The sequence below is a fragment of the Nyctibius grandis genome, chromosome Z (assembly GCF_013368605.1).
Source record: "Nyctibius grandis isolate bNycGra1 chromosome Z, bNycGra1.pri, whole genome shotgun sequence".
Taxonomy (NCBI): Eukaryota; Metazoa; Chordata; class Aves; order Nyctibiiformes; family Nyctibiidae; genus Nyctibius; species Nyctibius grandis.
Window position 1 is genome coordinate 99,128,801 of NC_090695.1, and position 20,519 is coordinate 99,149,319.

General features: G+C 55.8%; 1 protein-coding gene across 11 annotated transcripts in view; it reads left to right on the plus strand.

The window, feature by feature from the left end:
• The first annotated feature begins 19,208 nt into the window (after positions 1-19,208).
• The window catches only part of RBBP6 (RB binding protein 6, ubiquitin ligase), a 28,422-nt gene continuing 27,111 nt past the window's right edge, over positions 19,209-20,519 (plus strand). For all 11 annotated transcript variants that reach the window (XM_068423931.1, XM_068423939.1, XM_068423933.1 and 8 more), the window contains exon 1: positions 19,209-19,845. In XM_068423931.1, the coding sequence (XP_068280032.1) occupies positions 19,680-19,845 (166 nt within the window). In that variant the 5' untranslated portion in view covers positions 19,209-19,679. The remainder of the gene's footprint in view (positions 19,846-20,519) is intronic.

A 20,519-nucleotide genomic window follows, 5' to 3' on the forward strand; every position in this document is an offset into this window, starting at 1 on the left:
CAATAAAATCGTCCAGTTTGGCGAGCAAGTTACTTGGCTGAGTAGGTCGCGCTGACCCCGCTGCGGGCAGCTGGCAAACCGCACGCTGTGTCCCATGGGGGGGTCACAGCAGCCTCGACCGGTCACCCAGGAATACCAGGGAGGTCGCTGGGCACAGCCCCTCCTGGAGCCCCTCTGACAGCCCCCCAAGGGCTCTGCCCTCCCCACCCGGGGACTGTGCAGGGTCTTCATCTCTGGTACCCTTTAATTGCTACTACTGCGAAGGGGGTTTGTGTGAGAAGACGGATTCAGATGCTAATTAGGCCTCTTAATTGCCATAGTTGCTGATTGCATGTATTAAAAACAGCTGAGGAAGTGTAGCTCTCCTGTCTTAGGGAAAGAGTTAAAGCAGTGAGAGGCCTGGCAGTGTGGAGTAGGGGATAAGCTGCGTACCTGGCGTGTGGCTGCCCCGCTCCCCCCGCAGCCGCCCTCGCCAGGGGCTTGTCCCGCACAAACAGCGTCTGAGCAAATGCGGGGTTTGCTTTTTTAACGTATTAATGCACCCCAGAGCTCTGACTGTCCTCGACAAAGGCCTGAAATGAAATCCCTACTGATAATTAATACAGCAGCTGGCCTGGGACCCACGGGGAAGGGGGGATGCTCGGGGGGGAAGCGATGGGCTGGCTGCGGGATCGAGGCACGCGGAGCAGCACTTTTAAGCAGGTCATTAGAGACTCAGGTCATGAAAGCCTTCATTTACCGTCCCCCATGCCGGCGGCGCTGGCCGCAGCGGTGCCGTGCGTGGGAGCCGTGCTCTGGGTGCTCCAACACCGCTGAGCAGCCCCTTCCCAGCTGCAGTCACACACACACACACGCTTTGTGGCTTACAGGAAAGGGGTATTTTTTTTTCCAGAATTATCTCTCCAGAACATGGGCTCTGGCTGAGTCACTGGCTGCTGCAGGTAAGAAACCCCTCGACAAAGCAAAGGGGATCTTTCTTTGCCCCAGGGCAGCATGGCGCGGTCTGAGCCCTCCGTGGCAGGACGGGTGGCTGTCCCTGGGACCGGGCTGGCTCCTGACGTCGGGCTGCGGGAGTTGCCAGAAGATGCCTGGCCAGCTGCGGGTGAATTAACTCCTGCGGCGTGGCAGATGTTGATAGAACAATGGGAAGCGTTGTCATCATTGTCAGTGCTGCTGCTGTTATATATTTATTGTGGCAGCAAATCAGAGCAACCGTTTGTCACGGGCCGGGATGCTGCTGTGCCACGTCCTGTGCACGCTCAGGACGCTCGGTGCCGTTGGGTGTCGTTAAAGCCACATTCAGGGCGATTTGTGGTGCCAGTGTTTTTCCTGAGGGCCAGCGAGGCAGGAGATGGGTTGGGAAAGGATTTTGCTTCATCTCAAAGAGAGGATTGATTTTCTGGAGTTAACCGAGTTATCCCCGAAGTAACTGGAGAGAAGCGGGAGGTGCCGCAGGACGTGCTGGCTGTCACCTGCCCCTGCGCCATGCCGGGTGCTGGAGGGTCACACAGCAGACAGTTTGCTCTTACATGAGGCTAAATTTATGACCTGGAATTATTTTTGAGGCAGCATAACTCCGGCCACTGCCGTTGCCCTGTGGGTCCAACCTCTGTGCCTCGTCTCAGTCCCACGGCTGTGGGGCTGGAGCCGTAAGCACCTGGTGCTGGTCAGAGGAGCGGGGAGAGGAACCAGAGAGCTGCTGCATCCGTGGTGCCTGTGGTGCTGGGCTACCTGTGAGGAGCTCCTGAGCAGAGCTGTTAGAGTAGAGCAGGATAGAACAGAATATTTCAGTTGGAAGGGACCTGCAGTGATCATAGACCCCAACTGCCTGACCACAGAATCACCGAATCAATGAGGTTGGAAGAGCCCTCTGGGATCAGCAAGTCCAACCATTGCCCTGACACCACCATGGCAACTAGACCAGGGCACTAAGTGCCATGTCCAGGCTTTTCTTAAACCCCTCCAGAGATGGTGACTCCACCACCTCCCTGGGCAGCCCCTTCCAATGGCTAAAGCCTGGTGTTAAGGGCACTGTCCAGATGCCTCTTAAACACTGACAGGGGCATCGACCACCTCGCCAGGAAGCCTCTTCCAGGGTTTGACCACCCTCTTCGTGATGAAATGCTTCCTCATGTGCAGTCCGAGCCTCCCCTGCGGCAGCTTTGCCCCATTCCCACGTGTCCCGTTCCTGGATCCCTGGGAGAGGAGACCAGCCTGTCCCTCTGCACGCCCCCTCCTCGGGTGGCAGCGGGGGCACCGGGGGCTGCAGAGCTGCCGGACAAGCGGGGCCGTTTGTTTGTGAAGGGACAGCGGGCGGGCGGTGATTGAAGGTGTTTACTGCCACGTGTAAGATCTCTCCTTCGTGCTGATGTCTTTCCCCTGGAAGAGAAAATCAATACCCAGGCTAAATCTGGAGGCTTCAATATTTTTCAGAGAAGTGCAAATCAATATGGATTTCTTAAGTTTAATTTCAATACCTGAAAGCGCACATTCTGCCTGTTTCCTGACCTTTCCAATCCTTCGGGGAGGACGATTAAAAAGATTTGTTCAAATTCAACAAATTGAATCAGCAAATGCCCCATTACCTTGTTTTCTTTCCACCAGACCTTGATAAACAGTACGATAGCCCTGCGTGGCTCCCGGCACCGTTCCTGACGCCAGCCATGCCACCCCACGCCGAGGGCGAGCCGGGCTGCAGGTCCCTACGCCGATGCCCACAGCCGCTTCCATCGCGGGCACGGCAGCCCCAGGTGGCAACGGCGGGTCCATGTGCCACCTGCTTCCCCTTCTCCGAGTCCCAGCGGACCCACATCACAGAATCCCAGAATCAATGAGGTTGGAAGAGCCCTCTGGGATCATCGAGTCCAACCATTGCCCTGACACCACCATGGCAACCAGACCAGGGCACTAAGTGCCATGTCCAGTCTTTTCTTAAACCCCTCCAGAGATGGTGACTCCACCACCTCCCTGGGCAGCCCCTTCCAATGGCTAATGACCCTTGCTGAGAAGAAATGCTTCCTAATGTCCAACCTGACCCTCCCCTGGCCAAGCTTGAGGCTGTGTCCTCTTGTCCTATCGCTGGTTGCCTGGGAGAAGAGGCCGACTCCCACCCCACTACAACCTCCCTTCAGGTAGTTGTAGCCTGCACTGAGGTCACCTCTGAGCCTCCTCTTCTCCAGGCTAAACACCCCCAGCTCCCTCAGCCGTTCCTCGGAGGTCAGACCCTCCAGACCCTTCACCAGCTTGGAGGTGTCAGCTGCCTCGTGCCTGCACCAGACAGCTTTGCTTTTCACCCTTTTTTTCCCCCAAGTCCAAATCTACACCAGGATAAAGGCACAGCCTTCCCCACGCCTTGCTGCAGGGGAAGCTGCAGCCGCCTCTTCGGCTGGTCCCATCTCGGCGTTGGCCTGTGCCCTTTCCTGCTGTGATTTGTTGGGTTTCTTTACAGTTTGCAGCAGCTCGTGAAAGCTGAGGTAAGTCCAGGCAATTTATATCGTGTGTTTATTATTTACTTGATGGACTGTAATGGCTTTTGTGGTGCCATTACTGTATGTCATCTCAATCCCAGTGCTGAGGTGCTTTAAAGGGCAGCCTTTCATTCAGGGGCTGGAATAGCTTCTCTGCCATCGTTACCATCCATGGGAGCGCCTGCGTGCCCGTAAATCTTCGGCTCACCAGAGCCACTAAACCCAGCTCTTAAAAGTTCCCCAGAAAATTTTCAACAAATGAGACTTTCACCTGCTTGCACGGTAAAGTCTCTGCTAACAAACTCCTGCCCCTCTGTCAATAACCTCCCTCTAGTCACTAGAGGAGAAAAGCAGCCTGGCAAGGACCCCAAGTCTTGTGTCTGGAGGTGGTAGGTGATGCTCAGGGACAGGCACTGCTGGTGTGGGACAGCAGGACATGGGGACCGCCGGGGACAGGGGCAGCGAAGCCCCTGCCACTGCTGGGTGGGGGCTTGGCTCCTGCCCACCCTGAACCTTCAGGCGCCAAGTTCACGTCCGTGGAGCCGCTCTGCCTTTGGAGAGCTGAAGTTTGAGTTTCTTCAATAACCTGTAGGTCCCTTGGAAAACTGCGGTGAGTGGCATTAAGCAGCAACTTGGTAGGTTTATTTTGATGAAATACAATAATTATCATGCTTAGCAGCTGTTGCTATTTAAAATAAGAAAAAACGGGGCTTGCATCGAAAATGTTTTGTAAACCATGTGCACCAACAATCTGTTCCAATGAAACCAGCCATTATGGAAACAGTATAATAGCAGGAGCTCATTATGGAAAGTTAAATTGCAAATCATATTTTGTTTTAAATGAGCTAGATGAATGCATAATTTGCCTCAAAGAAATAGTTTTGTAGTTCTGATCCTCCTGCCAAGAGCTGAAGCTCTCGGGCTGCAGCTGCCGGGGCGGCCTGATTGTCCACTTCAGACTACAGGAAGTTTTAGTTTCAAAGGAAGATTTGAGGAGAGAAAGGGAAAAAAAAGAAAGCAAAGGAAAAAGAGGCAGCACGCCGGCACCGCCTTCGGAGCAGAGCGGGTGGGAGCACCCAGTTGGTTCCCTGCACTGTGCAGGATGGGTTTAAAGGCAAACGAGGCAGAGATCTGCGTGGGCAGAGCGTGGGGCCGGCCGTGCACCTGGGCAGAGCCGTGCCCCGTGTCCTGCCACGGGCTCGGGCAGGGCGAAGCCTCCCCAGCAGCTTGGGAAGGCGCAGCACATGCTCGTGGGACGTGGGTGATGACATGGGGGCAGCTGGGCGCAGTGGGCTCCATCTCGCCTGGCTGCCCAGGGTGCCCCCCCGCCTGGCACCACCACCCCTGGCACCGCAAGGAGCCCGCAGCACAGCAGCATCGGGGGGTGGGGGGCGATGGGGGCAGCACTGGCTGCAGCTGCACCAGGGGCTGGGGCAGTGGGGGGTCAGAGCAGGGCTGCGGGACCTGCACCCACCCACGGGCTGGGTGGAATCGAGCTCGCTGCATCCCCTCGGGACCAGCCCTTGGGTGCCCCGTGGAGCCGGTGCCAGGAGCAGGAGAGCCCCTGGCCCCAGGTCACCCCGCTGCGAGCTCGGCGGCACTGCCGGTGTTGGGGATGTGGCTGAGCAGAAAGTGCTGGTGTAACTCGCCCAGGCGTACAGCAAAGGGAGACACTGGCAGCGGGCGAAGGGCTGCGAGTCGAACCTACAAAACCAGGGAGAACACACGAGCCCCGCGAGCACCATCGGCAGCGGGGATGGATGAGGCTCGGCTCTGCCCAGCGCCCGGGGAGCCGAGCTGAGCCTTTCAGCGACTCTTTAAATGCATCACGTATCTTCACAGAGGATTTCAAGCCAGTTAACCGAGCAGCAAACCGGCAAAAATAATTGAAAAGGCTAACGAGTGTTCTCTAACCTCCAAGGAAATAGCAAATATTTAAAACTGCAGGCTCATTTTTTTTTACATTTCTTTCTTTTTTAATAGGTTTTATTTTCTCGTGCAGCCTGGAGCTCCGAGCAGGTAGGTGATTTCCTTTTGCTGCCCAGTCTTAATTAGCCTCTATTTCCTGCCCCTTGTCAGCTATCTGTAGCCAGCTAATTACTTTTTACTGCTGTCAGAGCCCTCAGTGCCTGGACAGCACTGCCTGGGCAGCACCTCCCTCCTGCCCTTTGCAGTCCGGAGCTCTGACCCGGTGACATCCCCTGTCCTCGTCACGGGAACAGCCCCAACTTGTCCCACTCCAGCTGCAAAGCGCCTGTCCCAGCACCCTGCAGCCCCAGGGACTGGGGTGAGGTTTGGGGTCGCCCCAGTGTGTGCAAAGCCCGCGGCGGGTGCGAAGGGGCCGTGGAGGGCAGCGGGGAAGCTGCAGGGGCAAGGCGATGGCGTTAGCCCCACGCGTCTGCGTCCCCCTGTCCTTCAGGTGTCCGGGGTTTGGGGGCAGAGGGGCTGGGTACCAGAGGGATGCGGGTTGGGGCACGGCAGGGGGACAAGTGGCTGCGGTGCTGCTGGGGCAGGGCCAGGCTTGGCCGGGAGGGCACAGGAGGGGACAGGGATGGGGACAGGCACCCATGGCACTGGTGCTGGCAGGGAGGAGCACCCTGCTGCTGCCAGGGGCATCTCTCCCGCACGGGCTGCTCAGCCCTGAGAGGGTTAGTGCTTCAAAGTGAAATTTGACGTGTGACAGCCCTCGTGGCTGCCCCTCCGGAGCAGCGCAGCCCTCGTGGCTGCCCGAGCGATTTTCTGTGAGAACCTGACGGCTGCGAGACGCGGGATTAAGGGCGGGATCTGCCAGGCTGAGCCTTGCACCGCAGAGACCTGACCTACAAGCAGCGGCACGTGAGACGCCGCACGTGATCGGCTAATTGCATTTCCTTGTCGCCCGGGCGGCTCCGGGGACAGGACGGGCAGCGGTGGCACAGGGGACGCGGTGCCATCGCCACCGTGACACGGTCGGTGGGAGCTGCACAGAGGGTGGCAGAGCCCATGACCTGCCCGTAGCTGTGGGGGATCCATCGTCCCGGAGCCCCCCAGCACCCGGCTGCTTTGCCTCGCACTAGCTCTGCCCCGCCGCAAGCTCACTGCCAGGCTGCTCCTCTGTGCTGGCAATTTCTCTGGCTGCTTCCACAGGATTTTTCCTTTATTGTTGTTTTTTTTTTCTTTTTAATTCTGCTTTTGCCACTGTCGAGTTTTGCTCTTGGCTTTCCCCAGTGCCCTGCAGCCGAGGGGCTGGCCCTCCCTTTCCCCAGTCCCCCCACCAGCCCTCCTGGGCTGTGTTTGCGTGTTTCCAAGCTTATTTTTCATCCAGTTATGGCAGGTGGGAACTTACCATGCAGAGCAGGTTCCAGGAAAATACCTCCTGATTTGGCACGCTGTAAAATCGGGGGCCCCTGTGCCCGCCCGTGCTTTGTGCCTTGCCCTGTGGCAGGAGGGGCTGGGGCGAGACCCTGAATTTTAAACTCTTCATATTTATTTCACAGTGATAACAAGAAAAATAAATAGAAGCAGAAGGGAAGCAAGCTGGCTCTGGGCAGGTCAAGAGGCTGTAAGTCGCTCTCAGAGTGCACCCCAGGGGCTCTCGCCTCGGGGTTCAAGTGCCTTTTAACCTCTCGGATCACAGAGACCCTGCAGGGACTCTTTGTCTTGCCATCGTGAGGCCTCTCAGAGTCTCACAGCCCAAAACCAAGCTGCAAACCCTCCCCGCAGGCTGCCTGGGGGTTACAGGATCACTTTTGGCGCTGGTAAAACATCCTAAAAGGAGGGATGAAAAGCACTTTATACAGCGTGATCTTTTTAGGACAGCAAGGAAGGCAGGAGTCCCGGTCCTCCTACAAAGGGGAGCAGGCTGAGCAGCAGGTTGGAGCTGCAGCCGGCGCTGCTGGGCTTGGGAAGGAGCCTTGGGGGCAGTTTTGTGCCCTCCGACGAGCCCGTGGCCCCTGTGCCTGTCCCGTCCCCCCAGCCCCTCCGCTGGCAGCGCCCACCCAGTCGTGCTCCTCGAGCCGTGCTGGCGGCAGACACCGGCTCCAAAACTTCTGTGGATAATAATGAACTGCGTCTTTATGGCCAGCAATTAATGTTTATTGCCCGAGGTAGGTGCCTCTAACTGCTGTGCCGCAGCCTGGACATTTTTCATGGGTTTATCCTAATTGCTTTTTCCTGGGGTTTGGGCACAGCTCTGCCCAGCGCGCTGCTGCTGGGGGGCCCTGGGTGCTCCCACAGACAGCAGCTTCCCAGGGAAACGAGACCAGGAGACCAAAGAAACACGGGAGTGCTGGTTCCTTCCACCACCAGCATCACAGATCAGCAGTTTATTCTGCTCCAAGAGCCAAGTCACCCACTCATGGGCACCAGACCCCATGGCAGGGGATGGGCTGTGGGCTGACAGCAGGTCGGAGGTGGCTGGTCCCGCACAACCCTGCTCCAGGTCGGGGGCTGCTCCCCAGTCCCTGCGCTGCCATCACCTGCAGACACGGGGACACCTCGGTGCCCAGCGTCCCGCTTCCCAGGGGCAGGAGTGCTCCGGGGACAGAGGCACGGAGCACCGAGAGCCAAAGCCTGTCTGTAAAATCAACACGACATCTGCGGGACTTGCTGCAGCTGCTGCTCATCGCCTGTGTCCTATTCCTACGTCTGATCGTTGTTTTAATGAGCTGCAGCATATCATAAAACCCAGCACAGGGAAAATTATATTAAACAACTGTGAAAAGAAATCATTTATTTCCATAATGTCCGTGGTTTGGATTGAAGGAAAAACCCCACAACTCCAGCAGTATGACTCTTCCTGCCAAGGCTGCTCGTTAGCTCAGCTCATTGCTGCTCAATGTAATCATCTTGAAAATTGAGTGACAAGATAAACCCCACTGATAAGAAGTGGCAAAGGGCTTTGCACTTCCAGCCTGCCGCCCACCAGCACCCTGTGGCTTGCACTGTCACCCCCGCTCTGTCCCACCTGCAGACACCCCACAGCTTCAAGGGGTAAGTGCTGTCAGCCTGAGATGTCACCGAGCCCCCAGACCTTGCCCAGTGCCTGACCTTCCCACCAGCTTTCTCCTGCCCTCCCCAGGAAAGCAGCTCCGAGAAGAGACCGGGATGGACACACCATTGAACCAGAAGCTGAAGCAGCCACTGCCGTGTTTTTTCAGGGTCTTCAGAAAAAAAAATCAGAAGTTTTGGTCAAGAACATGCCATGGTGATGGTTTGGGCCGGGTGTTGGACCCCAACACGCTTAATTACGGTGTGATCCCGTGATGGAGCCTGCTCGGAGCCTCGCCAGCTGGGTGCAGAGCACGCTGCCCTGCTCCCTCCCTGGGCTCATTAGCGGAGCCCATTAAATCTTAGGATGCACGAGTAATACGTGAGGCAAGGAGGGAAACGAGCGTGAAATCTGATTGCAAGGTTCATCAGCGCTGAGGGACCCGGGCAGCCGGAACAGCCGCTCCTCGCGGGGGGCTCGGGCGTGAGCCATCGGGCTCTGCCGAGGCATTGTTAAATAATCATCTCTAGGAAATGATTATTCATGAGCACAATGAAGATTATCGTTTAGAATCCTGAACAGTTCAGCACAGCTCCTGTTTGATGTGGTGAGGCTCTAGCAGCGCATTTGCATTAGAGAAAGTATTACTACTTTTGATGGAGGAGAAGGATTACAGGAGAAATCTGCATAAATTTATTGGTAAATGTCATTTAGCATATGTCCAAATGTGATTTATCACGGGTTTGTAGTGCAGACTGTCTGACTCACACTGGGCTTTTTTTTTTCCTTTCAAAAGACAGATAAATAACCCTTGGGACAAAATTACCTCATTGAAAGGAACCTGATATTAAATCATCGCTGTTCCAGGTGAACAGAGCGCGCTGGAGGCAGCCCCCTGGGCAGCTGCCCACAGCCCGGGGGGCCCGTGGAAGTGCAGGTCCTGGGGGGATGCTCGGGGGGGCCGTGCCCCCCTCCTGCCCGCAGAGCTTCGCCCCAGCTCCGCGTGTGTGCTGCAGCCACCCCTGCACCGCAGCCCTCTCCATCTGCCCCAGAGATGCTCCTCCCTCCCGGCACAGCAACACGCTGGGGATTTTATCACAGCTGCCTCTCGGGCCGCGGGGGACAGGGGGGGACATCCCCGCTCCCGGCTTTCCTCGCTGAGCCCCCACGAGCCCACCCAGGGACCGGCGCTCACACAGCCGAGCCCTCTCCTTGGGAAGGGTTTCCTTGCAAAGCCGACAGCTCTCTGTTCCCACAGGCCCTTTCAAGACTGCTGTCTGGGTTCATTTCACAGCTGCTGGGGCTCATCCTGTCCTTGAGTCGCTCTCCAAAGGGATGTGCTCATCCGCAGAGGCTTTTCCAGCTGCCTCAGCTCTGATCTGCTTGGTTTTCCCCGTGTGATGTAAGGCTGTTTAACGTGCTGGCTGAACCTGAACGTCCGTGTCCATCCCCACCGCCACCAGTGCCCATCCTCACAGCCACCCATGTCCATCCCCAGAGCCACCAGTGCCCATCCCCAGAGCCACCAGTGCCCATCCCCACCGCCACCAGTGGCATTTCAATTGTGATACCAGCCTGGCAGAGGTGAAGGTCGCTACAGCGACTGCCTTGAACATGACAGGCGTGATGGCACCAGGGCAAAGAGCTCGGTCTCCTGCCCCATGCCCATCCTGCCGCCTCCCTGTCACTGTCTGGAGGAACATCTCTGGGTGGCCCTGGGAGAGTGGCCCTGGGCAGGGGACAGGGAGCTGCATCTCAAGGACCAACTGGTCATTGGCTTCTTCAACTGAACTTTCCATAAGGACAACACAATACACTCAAACACCCTGAGGCAGGGAGGAGGGCCCGTGGGCATCTTCAACATAACTGGTCTGCAATTGCGTCCAGTGTGACCTTGCCGATGTTCCTGTTTCTTGAGGAACTCAAGCCCAAGAACTGGAAATTTCAGCTGCTTTGAACTCCAGCCCTGGGAAGGCTGCAGGGTTATGCCAAACCCCGGCGCTCCCAGGCCAGGCAACGGCTTCCAGCTGTGGATATCCACATCTGCATCTCACTCCAGACACTCTGCTTCCACACGTGCTCCCAAGCAAGCAAACACATGCTCCATCATGACTGCCTGATATGTCTTATCATCTTGTTAGCAATTAATATTAGCATGGTAGAAATTGCTAATATGTGATATACAATAATTAGAATTAAATTTAATTGCCCAGTAGCTGTTAAACTCTGCATACAAATGGGGCTTCCACTCCCTGGATTACAGTGAATGACACAGGAGGAGAAAGGGATCCCTGAGAAAGGGGTGAGGCTGATGCAGCCCAGCTGAGCTCCAGGGCAGCCCTGGCGAGGGAGGATTTCCCACCCTCTGGGCTGATGGGAAAGGCTGGAGACCAGCAGAGCAGCATCGCGGGGGTGGGTGCCGAGGGGAGGGCAGGTGGGCTGGGGTCAGATGAGGCAGCACGCGATGCTCAGCTGTGCCTTATTGCAACAGAGGAAGCAATAAGAGGGTGGGACTGGAAAGGGAGCTGCTTCTCCCAGAAACAGCAGCTGCCTTGCAGACTGTGCTCCACAGTGGGTGCAGCGGAGGGTGAGGACAGGCATCCAGGAGAGAGGGGCTGGGTGAAGGGGAGCATGTCCTGCAGAGCGGTGGCTCTGCACAAGGCTCCAGGGTACGTATCAGCTGTACGTGACCCCAGCGTGATGCTGCGGCTGATGTCGTTGCTGGGTCCCAACAGGGAAAGAGCAAAGCAACACCCACAGAGAGGGTGTTATCTCTGCACAGCTCCAGTGTGGCCAGTAACGTCCTGTGGTCAGCACTGGTGTCCACACTCCCAGCAAGGTGTTAAGAAACTGCAGAGTCCTGGCAGGAGCCACGAGAGCTGCTCGAGGTCTGAAAATCTGCCCCAGAGAGAGATTACGGAGGTGAGCCTATGTGTCTTGTCAAAGAGAGGGTTAAGGGATCCCCTGATTGTGGGCTCCAAGCATGTGTCTGTGGGAAGTTTTGATAATGGATGGTACAACAAATTGTTTAGCTGAGACAGATTTAAGCTGGAAATAAAGCATGTGTTTTAACAAACGCTGAAATTAATCTGGGAGCAATTTACCAAAGGATGCGTAGAAGGTTTTAAAATGAAGGATACAAATAATTCTTGACTTCAGCTTGCCCTTGGAGGGGCGTAGCTGTTGCAGGGCAGGCTCGGGGGTCCGCATGGTGCAGTCCTGCGGCAGGGAGGGGGCCGGGCAGGGCTTACCCCCGGGGTGAGCTCGCACAACAGCGGTTCTAGTGGGGCAGGAGCCCCCGGGGCCCCTGAGCAGGGCTGGCCGAGAGCCCTGGCTCCGGCGGTGCTGGCTCACAAGGTGACCCGAGTGCTGGCGTGACAAGTGACCCCGCAGCGTGTCCTGGCGTGCTCCCACCAGCGCCGCAGCTCCCCCAGGATTTATTCCCTTTTTTGAAGTGTAAGCGCAGAGGCAAAAGTACCTGCACAGAAAGAGCTGGATGAGGCCGTTATCTCTGAGGGATTAGCGGCTGCTGGTGACTCAGAACTAAGATGACTCAAAGAAAGGCAGCATCCAAGGGATAAAGTCAACCACCACGGTCCCATCAGCAGCCAATTCCACAAGCTCAGCACCGTCTCCTGAGTGATTAGCACAACCGTGCAGGGAGTTTGCAGAGGAAAAATGCTCCATTTTGGCTCCCCATCTCCTGAAACCTGGCGTCTGTATCGTGTGATAGCTGCTGTGCAGAGCCAGGCCTGGCCAGGGCTGGGAAAGGAGGGCTCGGGAGGATAGCGAGAAGGGGCCTTTGATCCCTCTAATTAACTCTGATTTAAAATGTATTATGAAGCTAAGAATTAGAAGGAAAGCTGGGGTTGCTTTGATGTGCATGGGTGGATGTGGCCAAGAGGCTGCGCAGAGGGCAGAGATTAGCAGGGGCAGGAAAGGTTTGAGGCAAGAACCAGGGAGCAGAAGGGGCTCGTCAGCACGGATGGGGACGGACCTGTGGAGGAACATGGTGGTGCTGGGGAACGGTGCAGAAGCTGCCGAGCTCACGGCCAGTTGTGGCACGGCAGTGTTTGCCCTCTGCAGAGGGCTCTGGTGCCGTGGCTGCCCCACGTCGACGGGACCCTCACGTTCTCTGTGTGCCCTTGAACAAGGGCACTGGGACAGGCCACGTGCGTGGGGCTGTGTTGGGCATAAACCATTATCGATTTTGCTACTAGTTATCACGGTGTGTTACCAAGGGGATGATTCCTGCCCTTCCTAATGGGAACAACCACCTTTCCTAGCAGTAATTGCTGGGGCAGCCTCTCGGAGGGTCTGATGAGGGTCTAAGTGTGATGAGGAGCGGCTGAGGGAGCTGGGGGTGTTTAGTCTGCAGAAAAGGAGGCTGAGGGGAGACCTTCTCGCTCTCTACAACTGCCTGAAAGGAGGGTGTAGCGAGGTGGGGCCGGTCTCTTCTCCCAGGTAACAAGTGATAGGACAAGTGGAAACGGCCTCACGTTGTGCCAGGGTTTAGGTTGGCTATCGGGGACAATTTCTTCATGGAAAGGGTTGTCAAGCGCTGGCACAGGCTGCCCAGGGCAGTGGTGGAGTCACCACCCCTGGGGGGATTTAAAAGCCGTGTCGATGTGGTGCTGAGGGCCATGGGCTAGTGGTGGCCTTGGCCGTGCCGGGTTAACGGGGGGACTCGCTGCTCTCGCCGCTGTCCCGGTGCTGGGCTGCCCCCTAGTGGCGGGCGGGCACCGCGGGGGTCCCGCGCGGCTCCGCGGTCGCTACAGCGACCGCGGAGCCGCGCGGGGCCCCCGCGGTGCCCGCCCGCCGCCTCTCCCGTTCCTGGCACCGCAGCCCCGAGCCTCGACCGACACGGGGGGCTCCGAGGCAGCGCCGCGGCTGCCGGTCTGCCCGGCTCCCGCTGGGGACGCCCTGGGGCTGCCTCCATCTTCCGAGCATCTCATGGCGATGGTCCTCCGTGGGAGAGCCCAGGAGCGCGTAGCCCGGGGCTTCAGGGCTAGCAGAGACCTTGGTTAGCACATCATCTTCCACCCGCTGGGGCTTCCCCTCCTCAGGGCCATGGCGAAGCTCTGCGCGCAGGTGGAGAGGCAGAGTAGGGAGGCAAAACCCCGAAGTGAGAGGTAAACCCAAACCCCAGCCCATGGAGGGTGCAGAGATGATCCCACCCGCTGCTGACAGCGCTCGGAGCAGGGGCAGCCCCGGAGCGAGGGTCCCCTCCTCCCCTGGGCGCAGTGGGGCTGCAAAACCCCGCAGCCGTTCAGTGCTGCTGTGGTTGCTGAGAGGCATCAGGCTCCTCCTTTCACGAGGTGGCCATGGCAAGTTGGTTCTGTCTTCTCTGTCACTGAGCAGAATGATTAGTGGCTCGAAATTCATTAAGCAGCAAGGTCACCCCTGGCATTCTGCAGGCTGAGAGCAGGGATGAGGTTCAGCAGCGGTGCCGATGTCAGTGACAGCGAGATAACAAGCCGGCGTCTTCCCAGAGCCAGTGGATCCCCTGGGCGAGGGGAGACATCCCTGCCGGCAGCGTGATCCCCCTCCGTGCCCACGATTCGGGGTGCAAGGAGCAGGCGGGAGGGCTGGACGCCGCCGGCCTCAGAAGAGCTGCCAGTGGGCTGCTTTCAGGCCGAGGCCTCTGCTCTGCCGCTCGTCTGTTAATTATTTCTTCTCCCTTTCACTTCATAAACTGCAGAACAGTTCCTCACAGATATCCCTAATATTTATTAGCATTTAAAATAATAAATATCACCTTACTTGGGCCCCTGGGCCCATTCATCCTGCCCAGTGCCACCCCAGAAGCCATGCATCAGCAGAGCAATGGTAGGGTGGTGATGGACGATGCTGATACATCATCCAAGCACGGGCACCCTGATGCAGTGCTCCGTGCAGGGCTATTACTCTGCTCATGGATGGCTGGTGGTGCAGCCCTGACCGTTACGAACGGGTCAGATGGATCCTAATCTTTAATGGATTGTCCTGGATCTGTAATGGATTTTTTAACGAAGGAGTAACTGGACAGTTTATGGGAGGGCAGGCAGGTACTGGTGGGTGAGAAGGCTCTGAGGAGCCCTTTTCCCCATTTGGGTCACTAGTTTGAACTCAGAAAAGTAGATAATGGCCAAGCTGGGCAATCCACTGGGCAGCTGTGGGGTAAAAGGAGCTTGCAGTCTTTCCCCAGTTCCCAGGCATGGGTACAAATGTCACAGCCAAGCTCCTTCTTCACTCTCCCAGCAGAAGGGCCAATGATTCAATTAGTGACGCTGGCAGGGGACAAAATAAGAGAATTCTACTTCTTCATCCCATAATTATTCTGTATTGTTCTGAGAATAACTGGAGGATTCACAGCTCTCCAGCTGGGCTATCAGGCCAGCACATTTCACACGTATTCCCCAGGCAGTGCCCCAAACACCATTTTTCAGTCTTGAATCAGAACAATAGCACAAGATATTTATTAAAAGCAAGAGGATGTGTTCTGATTAGCTTTGGTCTGTTTCTGACAAAGTTCCTTCTAGTTACATTGGCAAAGATAAGGAAAAGTCTGGATTTCTTTCTCAGCTGATACTATTGTCTTAGGAGATAAATGTGGAGGGGTGGGCAGCCGAGGGGTGCTCTCACAAGGCGCGTGCCTCCCCTCCTGCGTCCTTCTCTGGCATTTGGGATTCTTCCTCTGCCCTTGCAAAGGCATTTCTCTCTTGGGAATCTTTGGGAGTCACGAAGCCAGAAGTTAGAAAGCTTCAGCGACTCCTTCTGGAAAATCTCCTGGGGTTAAATCACGCCCATGGGGAATCCCAGCCTCCTTTCCAACACAGAAAGGTGCCAAATGAAGTGCAAGCAGGTGATGGGGGCTCTGCGGTGCTCAGAGCTCTGCTCCCTCTGCAAATAGATTATCCTTCCTCCTGTTCTCATCAGCAGAACATGACCCACGTTAACTGTCCTTCGTCTTTTATGTGAAAAAATCGCCTTCCCTTTCTCCCTTCAAAAAAATGTTTTTAAAAGTCCTCTACAAAACCAGAAAGGTCCAACTCTGTCTGCTTGTGTGCTGCACCGACAGCTGGGGACTGCCACTGCCGAAGGGAGAGCCTGGCTGCAGGAGGCTGCATTAGATCCAGGATGAGCAGAGGTTTAAGTTGCAGGTGAGAGGGAAAATCAACAGAACTGTACTGAAATCAAATCCCACAGCTACCGTGTGGAACTGGAACCAGCAAAGGGTGGACACAGCTCAAGTGAGGACCCCCTCACAGAGCACCACAACGCCATATCCCAGTGCTAGCTTTGGTTCCAGGAAGGAGTAGCACCAAAACCTCTTGGAGTCTGTGAAGTATCCTCATCATGCCCAAGGGACCACACTTAGAGGTGGAGGAATATGGCCAACATCATGCATGATTCCTCTGCTGCTCTGAGTTATAATGCAGTATGCAGAGGATTATACTAAATTATGATGCTTTGCTGCTTATTTTTAAAGCCTGTGAGTATTTGAGTGAAGACAGCCAGCATTCAAGCAGCTGTGGGTGTGCTACACTTGGGAAGTGCATTGGTTTATAGAAATAAACATAAATGGTCTGTGGGTATGAAGACTAAGAGGGAAATTTGGTGAATGTGATGTGTTGCCGTCCCTCACGTGCTTACTGACTGCATACAGATGTCGGCGTGCTGGTTCCAAGATCTGCCTTCTTCCTTTATTCAGCAATGCAAAAGTGCAGCCATTTGCATGATATTCCTCTTGTCTAATTAGATGCCTTCGTTTACCACCATCTAGGCTCTAAGTTTTGATCATTGTGCTCAAAATGTAATGATTTATCAATGGTAATAAGTTGGTGTGATGTGGTGGTGAGACACGGTTTGCTGTGTCTGTGGTATATGCACGTGGAGCGGAGAGGAGCAAGTAGAAGAAAGGAGGAGCAGGTAAGAATCCAGGTTTTGGGGTTTGGTTTGGTTTTTTTAAGTGTATCAATGACCTTGTCATTCTTAATTAAAGCTTAGCTTTAACCAGTGCCTGCTCGGCAGCTGGACTGATGACACTGAGCTGTGGAACTGTGACTTAGGGAGCAATGTGGCTATTCCAGCACAACTGGCCACGTGGGCTCTGCGGGCGGTGACCTGGGCTCTCGCAAGGTCCTTTTCTCTTGCACAGAACTCACAGCTAAAGTTAAAAAAGAAAACAAACAAAAGAAGTAGAGTATTTGCTCCTGGTAAAACAAACTGAGAAGGAAATGCAAACACCTCCCTTCCCACTGTGCCAACCTGCTTATTTGCATGCCCTTTTCCGACAGACCTGCTCTTGCAGCAGAAGCTGTCACAAATAATTTGTCCTTTCTGGTTTTGAGGGGTGTTTTTTTTTGTTTCCTTCTGCATTGTTCAGTTGTACAACAGGTACTTTGCAGACGCTCAGGAACAATTCTGTCTCAGAATTTCGGAATTAAAGCAGCACAGACAACTGCACTCAGCACAAGGTGCTCACTGCAGCGCAGCAGAACTGTACACAGAAAAGCTGTTTCTAAATCAATGAAGTGGTAAATGAGGTGAAGTTCCCCACACAGCTCCTAATAATCTGTAATGGTAAAACATTGAAACTACATTTTAAAGCAAAAATTTTTCTTTATTGCTCTTTTTTTTTTTTAACTAATGTGTGAGTATGACCTAAAATAGTGACGACAAAACTTGGGTAACTTGCATTTTGGGCTGTTTTGCAGAATTTAGAGAACAATTTACTGCTGAATGCATTTGAAAGCAAAAGAGTTAAAAGTCACAGACGTAACTTAAAGCTACAGAAATAGTCTTGATGCCAACAGGCGTGCAGAAAACACCAAGCCTTAATGCTGCTCTCCTTTTGAATGACTTTCAGAACCTAACCCTGCTCTCTCTGAAAGCCACAGGGTATTTCCTTGCCTCCCCAGGAGGTTCCCAATTTGTTTTTTAAAGTTACAAGTGTGAGTAACTGAGAATACTTCCTCGTGTGCTGCAACAGCAAGCTAATTGTTTGTTATGAGGTGAGCCTTTCTGTTCAGTGTGGTAAGCATCGTTTAACAGGCATGTCAAACCTTTTGTGTAAGAGTACAGGCAGGGCAGCGTTCCCAGGCAGTCAGGATCTGGTCACACATCCTCCTCTGGGTGCAGCTGGGTGGCTGCTGCCCAGGTCACTGTCTTTAACTGCTCTCACCACCCTCCTGCCAGAGGTTACTCCTCCGATCTCACAGCTCGGCTGCTCTGGGAGCATCCCTTATCCTGCCTCCGTCCGAATGAGCACTGTCAGCTCCAACACCCCGAGCTGCAGATCGTCACCAGGTCAGGCCATTTTGGCTGGAATGCTTGAGGGAGCAACCAAGCAGGTTCTGCTGGACTCTGGAGGGGGATTGACCTAGGGCAGGGCTGGGCTGGGCAGCGCTGTGGGGAGCTGGGAGGCGTAAAGCAATCGGCCACCTCGGGTGCATCATCTCCTGCCTGTGTGAGCAGTCCCCAAGGCTGGGCTTCATCAGCCATTGCTTTCATTTTAGGACACCTAATACCAGATCAAAAGGGCTGGAGCTACACGATGCAACGTGCTGACCTGGCACAAACTCTGCTGATACAAATTTGTTCTGAAGTCTATTGAGGAGGTTTGCCTGCAAAATGAAAACTATAAGATGATGATGATTTTTCTGTCCTCATGGTTTATTTTGCTGTTTACACACAGCATTTAATTTCCTTATTCCTGCTTCTCAAGTTCTGTTCCCTGTTCTGATTAATTTCTTTCTCGTTTCAAACCCAGACTAACCATCCTTCCCCTTGAAAAAGAGAACATGCTTAGTCCATTTGAAATCTGCTCTCAGTTGTTTTCTCAGTCACCCTGTCAGACCTGTCTGTGATGTTGGGGTGATGCTCGGCTGCATGTTGGTAGCATAATTGCTTTGTAAATTCAGACATTTATGTTTTCATGAGATGCAGACACAAATATACAACAGTATTACTTTGTTCTGGCATTTTTGTTATCTGTGCCCTGTTCACGAGTGCCAACGCGCTCCCAAGATCTGTCTTGCGCTGCGGGGTCCTTCTCCCTCCGATGGGGTGACTGGCAGTGGGGGGCTTGACCAAACTACTGCTTTGGTGTGGCCCCTTCTGAGCAGAAGCGGGAACCTAATGACCTGCTGCTTCGTGTGTTCACTCACGTAGGAAACAAAGGAAAGGTGGGAGGTTGAAGCCCCTTGAAGCTTGTGTGGTGCCAGGGGGGATGTTCCCAGTGATGGGCCCAGGGCTGGTGGGAGAGCCACCACAGGCCCAGGGGCTGACGGGAGGTGACGCTGGGTGGTGAAGGCCTGGGGGGTGACAGGAGGGACACCACAGGCCTGGGGGTGTGACAGGACACCGGGCACAGAATCACTGAGGTTGGAAGAGCCCTCTGGGCTCATCGAGTCCAACCATTGCCCTGACACCACCATGGCAACTAGACCAGGGCACTAAGGGCCATGTCCAGGCTTTTCTTAAACCCCTCCAGAGATGGTGACTCCACCACCCCCCTGGGCAGCCCCTTCCAATGGCTAATGACCCTTTCTGGCCAGGACACGGGGCGGTGACAGGCCGGGGGCACAGCGGGGACAGCAGCGGCCCGGGGCGGGGCCAGGCCCGGGGCTGACGAGCGGTGACGGCTCTCCCCTAGGGGGCGCTCGGCGCCAGGATGAAGAGGGCGGGGTCGCCGCTCCCACGTGACGCGGGGCTTTTGCCATAATGCGCTGGGTCACGTGAGGCGCGGGTGCGGCGCGCCGCTGCGCCTGCGCAGTGCGGCGCTCGCGGCGGCCCGTGCGGTTGGCGGCCGGGAAACCCCTCGGCGCAGCGCTGAGGCAGGGGCGCCCGCGCCGCCATAGCCCGCGGCCGGGCCTGGGAGCTGTGTGCGGGACAGAGCGCGGAGGCCGAGCCGGGGCCGCGGGGCCTCTCCCCGTCGTCCGCCCGCTCGTCCGGGCTGCGAGGAGGAGCCGGGCGGGCGCCGCCGCGGCCTAGCTCGATCGCAGAGGGCCGCGGGCCGGAGTCGTTGCGGGGGCGGGGGCCGGGGCCTTACAGCGCCGCCGCGATGGAGCCCTGAGGCCTCCGCCAGCCTTGTCTGCCTGAGGCCGCGGGGCCTGGCCATGGCGGAGCGCCGCGGCCTCTGAGCGCCGCCGGCCCGCTCGAGCTCAGCCCGCGCCGCTCGCCCCGGCCCCCTCGGTGGGCCCTTCCCCGGCGCGGAGGCCGCGACGCCATCGCGGAGCAGGCGCCGCCTGGCCCCGACCATGTCGTGCGTCCATTACAAGTTCTCCTCCAAGCTGAACTATGATACGGTCACCTTCGACGGCCTCCACATCTCCCTGTGCGACCTCAAGCGCCAGATCATGGGCCGCGAGAAGCTGAAGGCGGCCGACTGCGACCTGCAGATCACCAACGCCCAGACCAAAGAAGGTGCGTGGGGCGGCGGGCGCGGGGCCCGCCCGGCTGGCGGCGGCGCGGAGCCCCTGCCGCGGCCTGCTCATTGTGCCTCGTCCCCACGCAGCGTGAGTCAGCCCGGGGCCCGTCCCGGCGGCGTGCGGGGGGACCGGGAGGGCAGCGGCGGCGGGGATTACGCCGGGTGGCAAGCGATAATGCGATTGGGCTGCGGTCGGTAGCTGTGAGTTGCGCTGGGGGCCTCGCAGAGCTGTTCTGTTGGAGTTGCCGTGCTGACAACAGCCTTCAGATGTGTGTGGTAGACGCGGAGCTAGGCGGAGGAGAGTACGTGGTTGATGTGCGACGTGTGGTGCTTACAAAAGTTTTGGTTTCCTGGAATTCTTGTAGGTAAAATGATAAGGAAATGTGGGAGGATATCTTACAATAACAAACTTGCCAGATTTCTTTGAAATCTGTCAGAGAAAGCTGAAAGTGATAGAAATAGAACAGATGGCTAATTTGAAGAAAAATGTGGGTTTGGTGACTTAATTTTGTCTTCAGCTTCTTTTACTCTGTTGCATTCGAAAACTGGTTTTGTGTCCGTTGCAGAAACTGCTCACTAGCAACATTTTGGATCAAGAGTGTGTGAGTTATGATGTGTGCAGACCCTTTAAATCCATCTTGCACATGAGTGTTCTCTGTATCTAAATTAT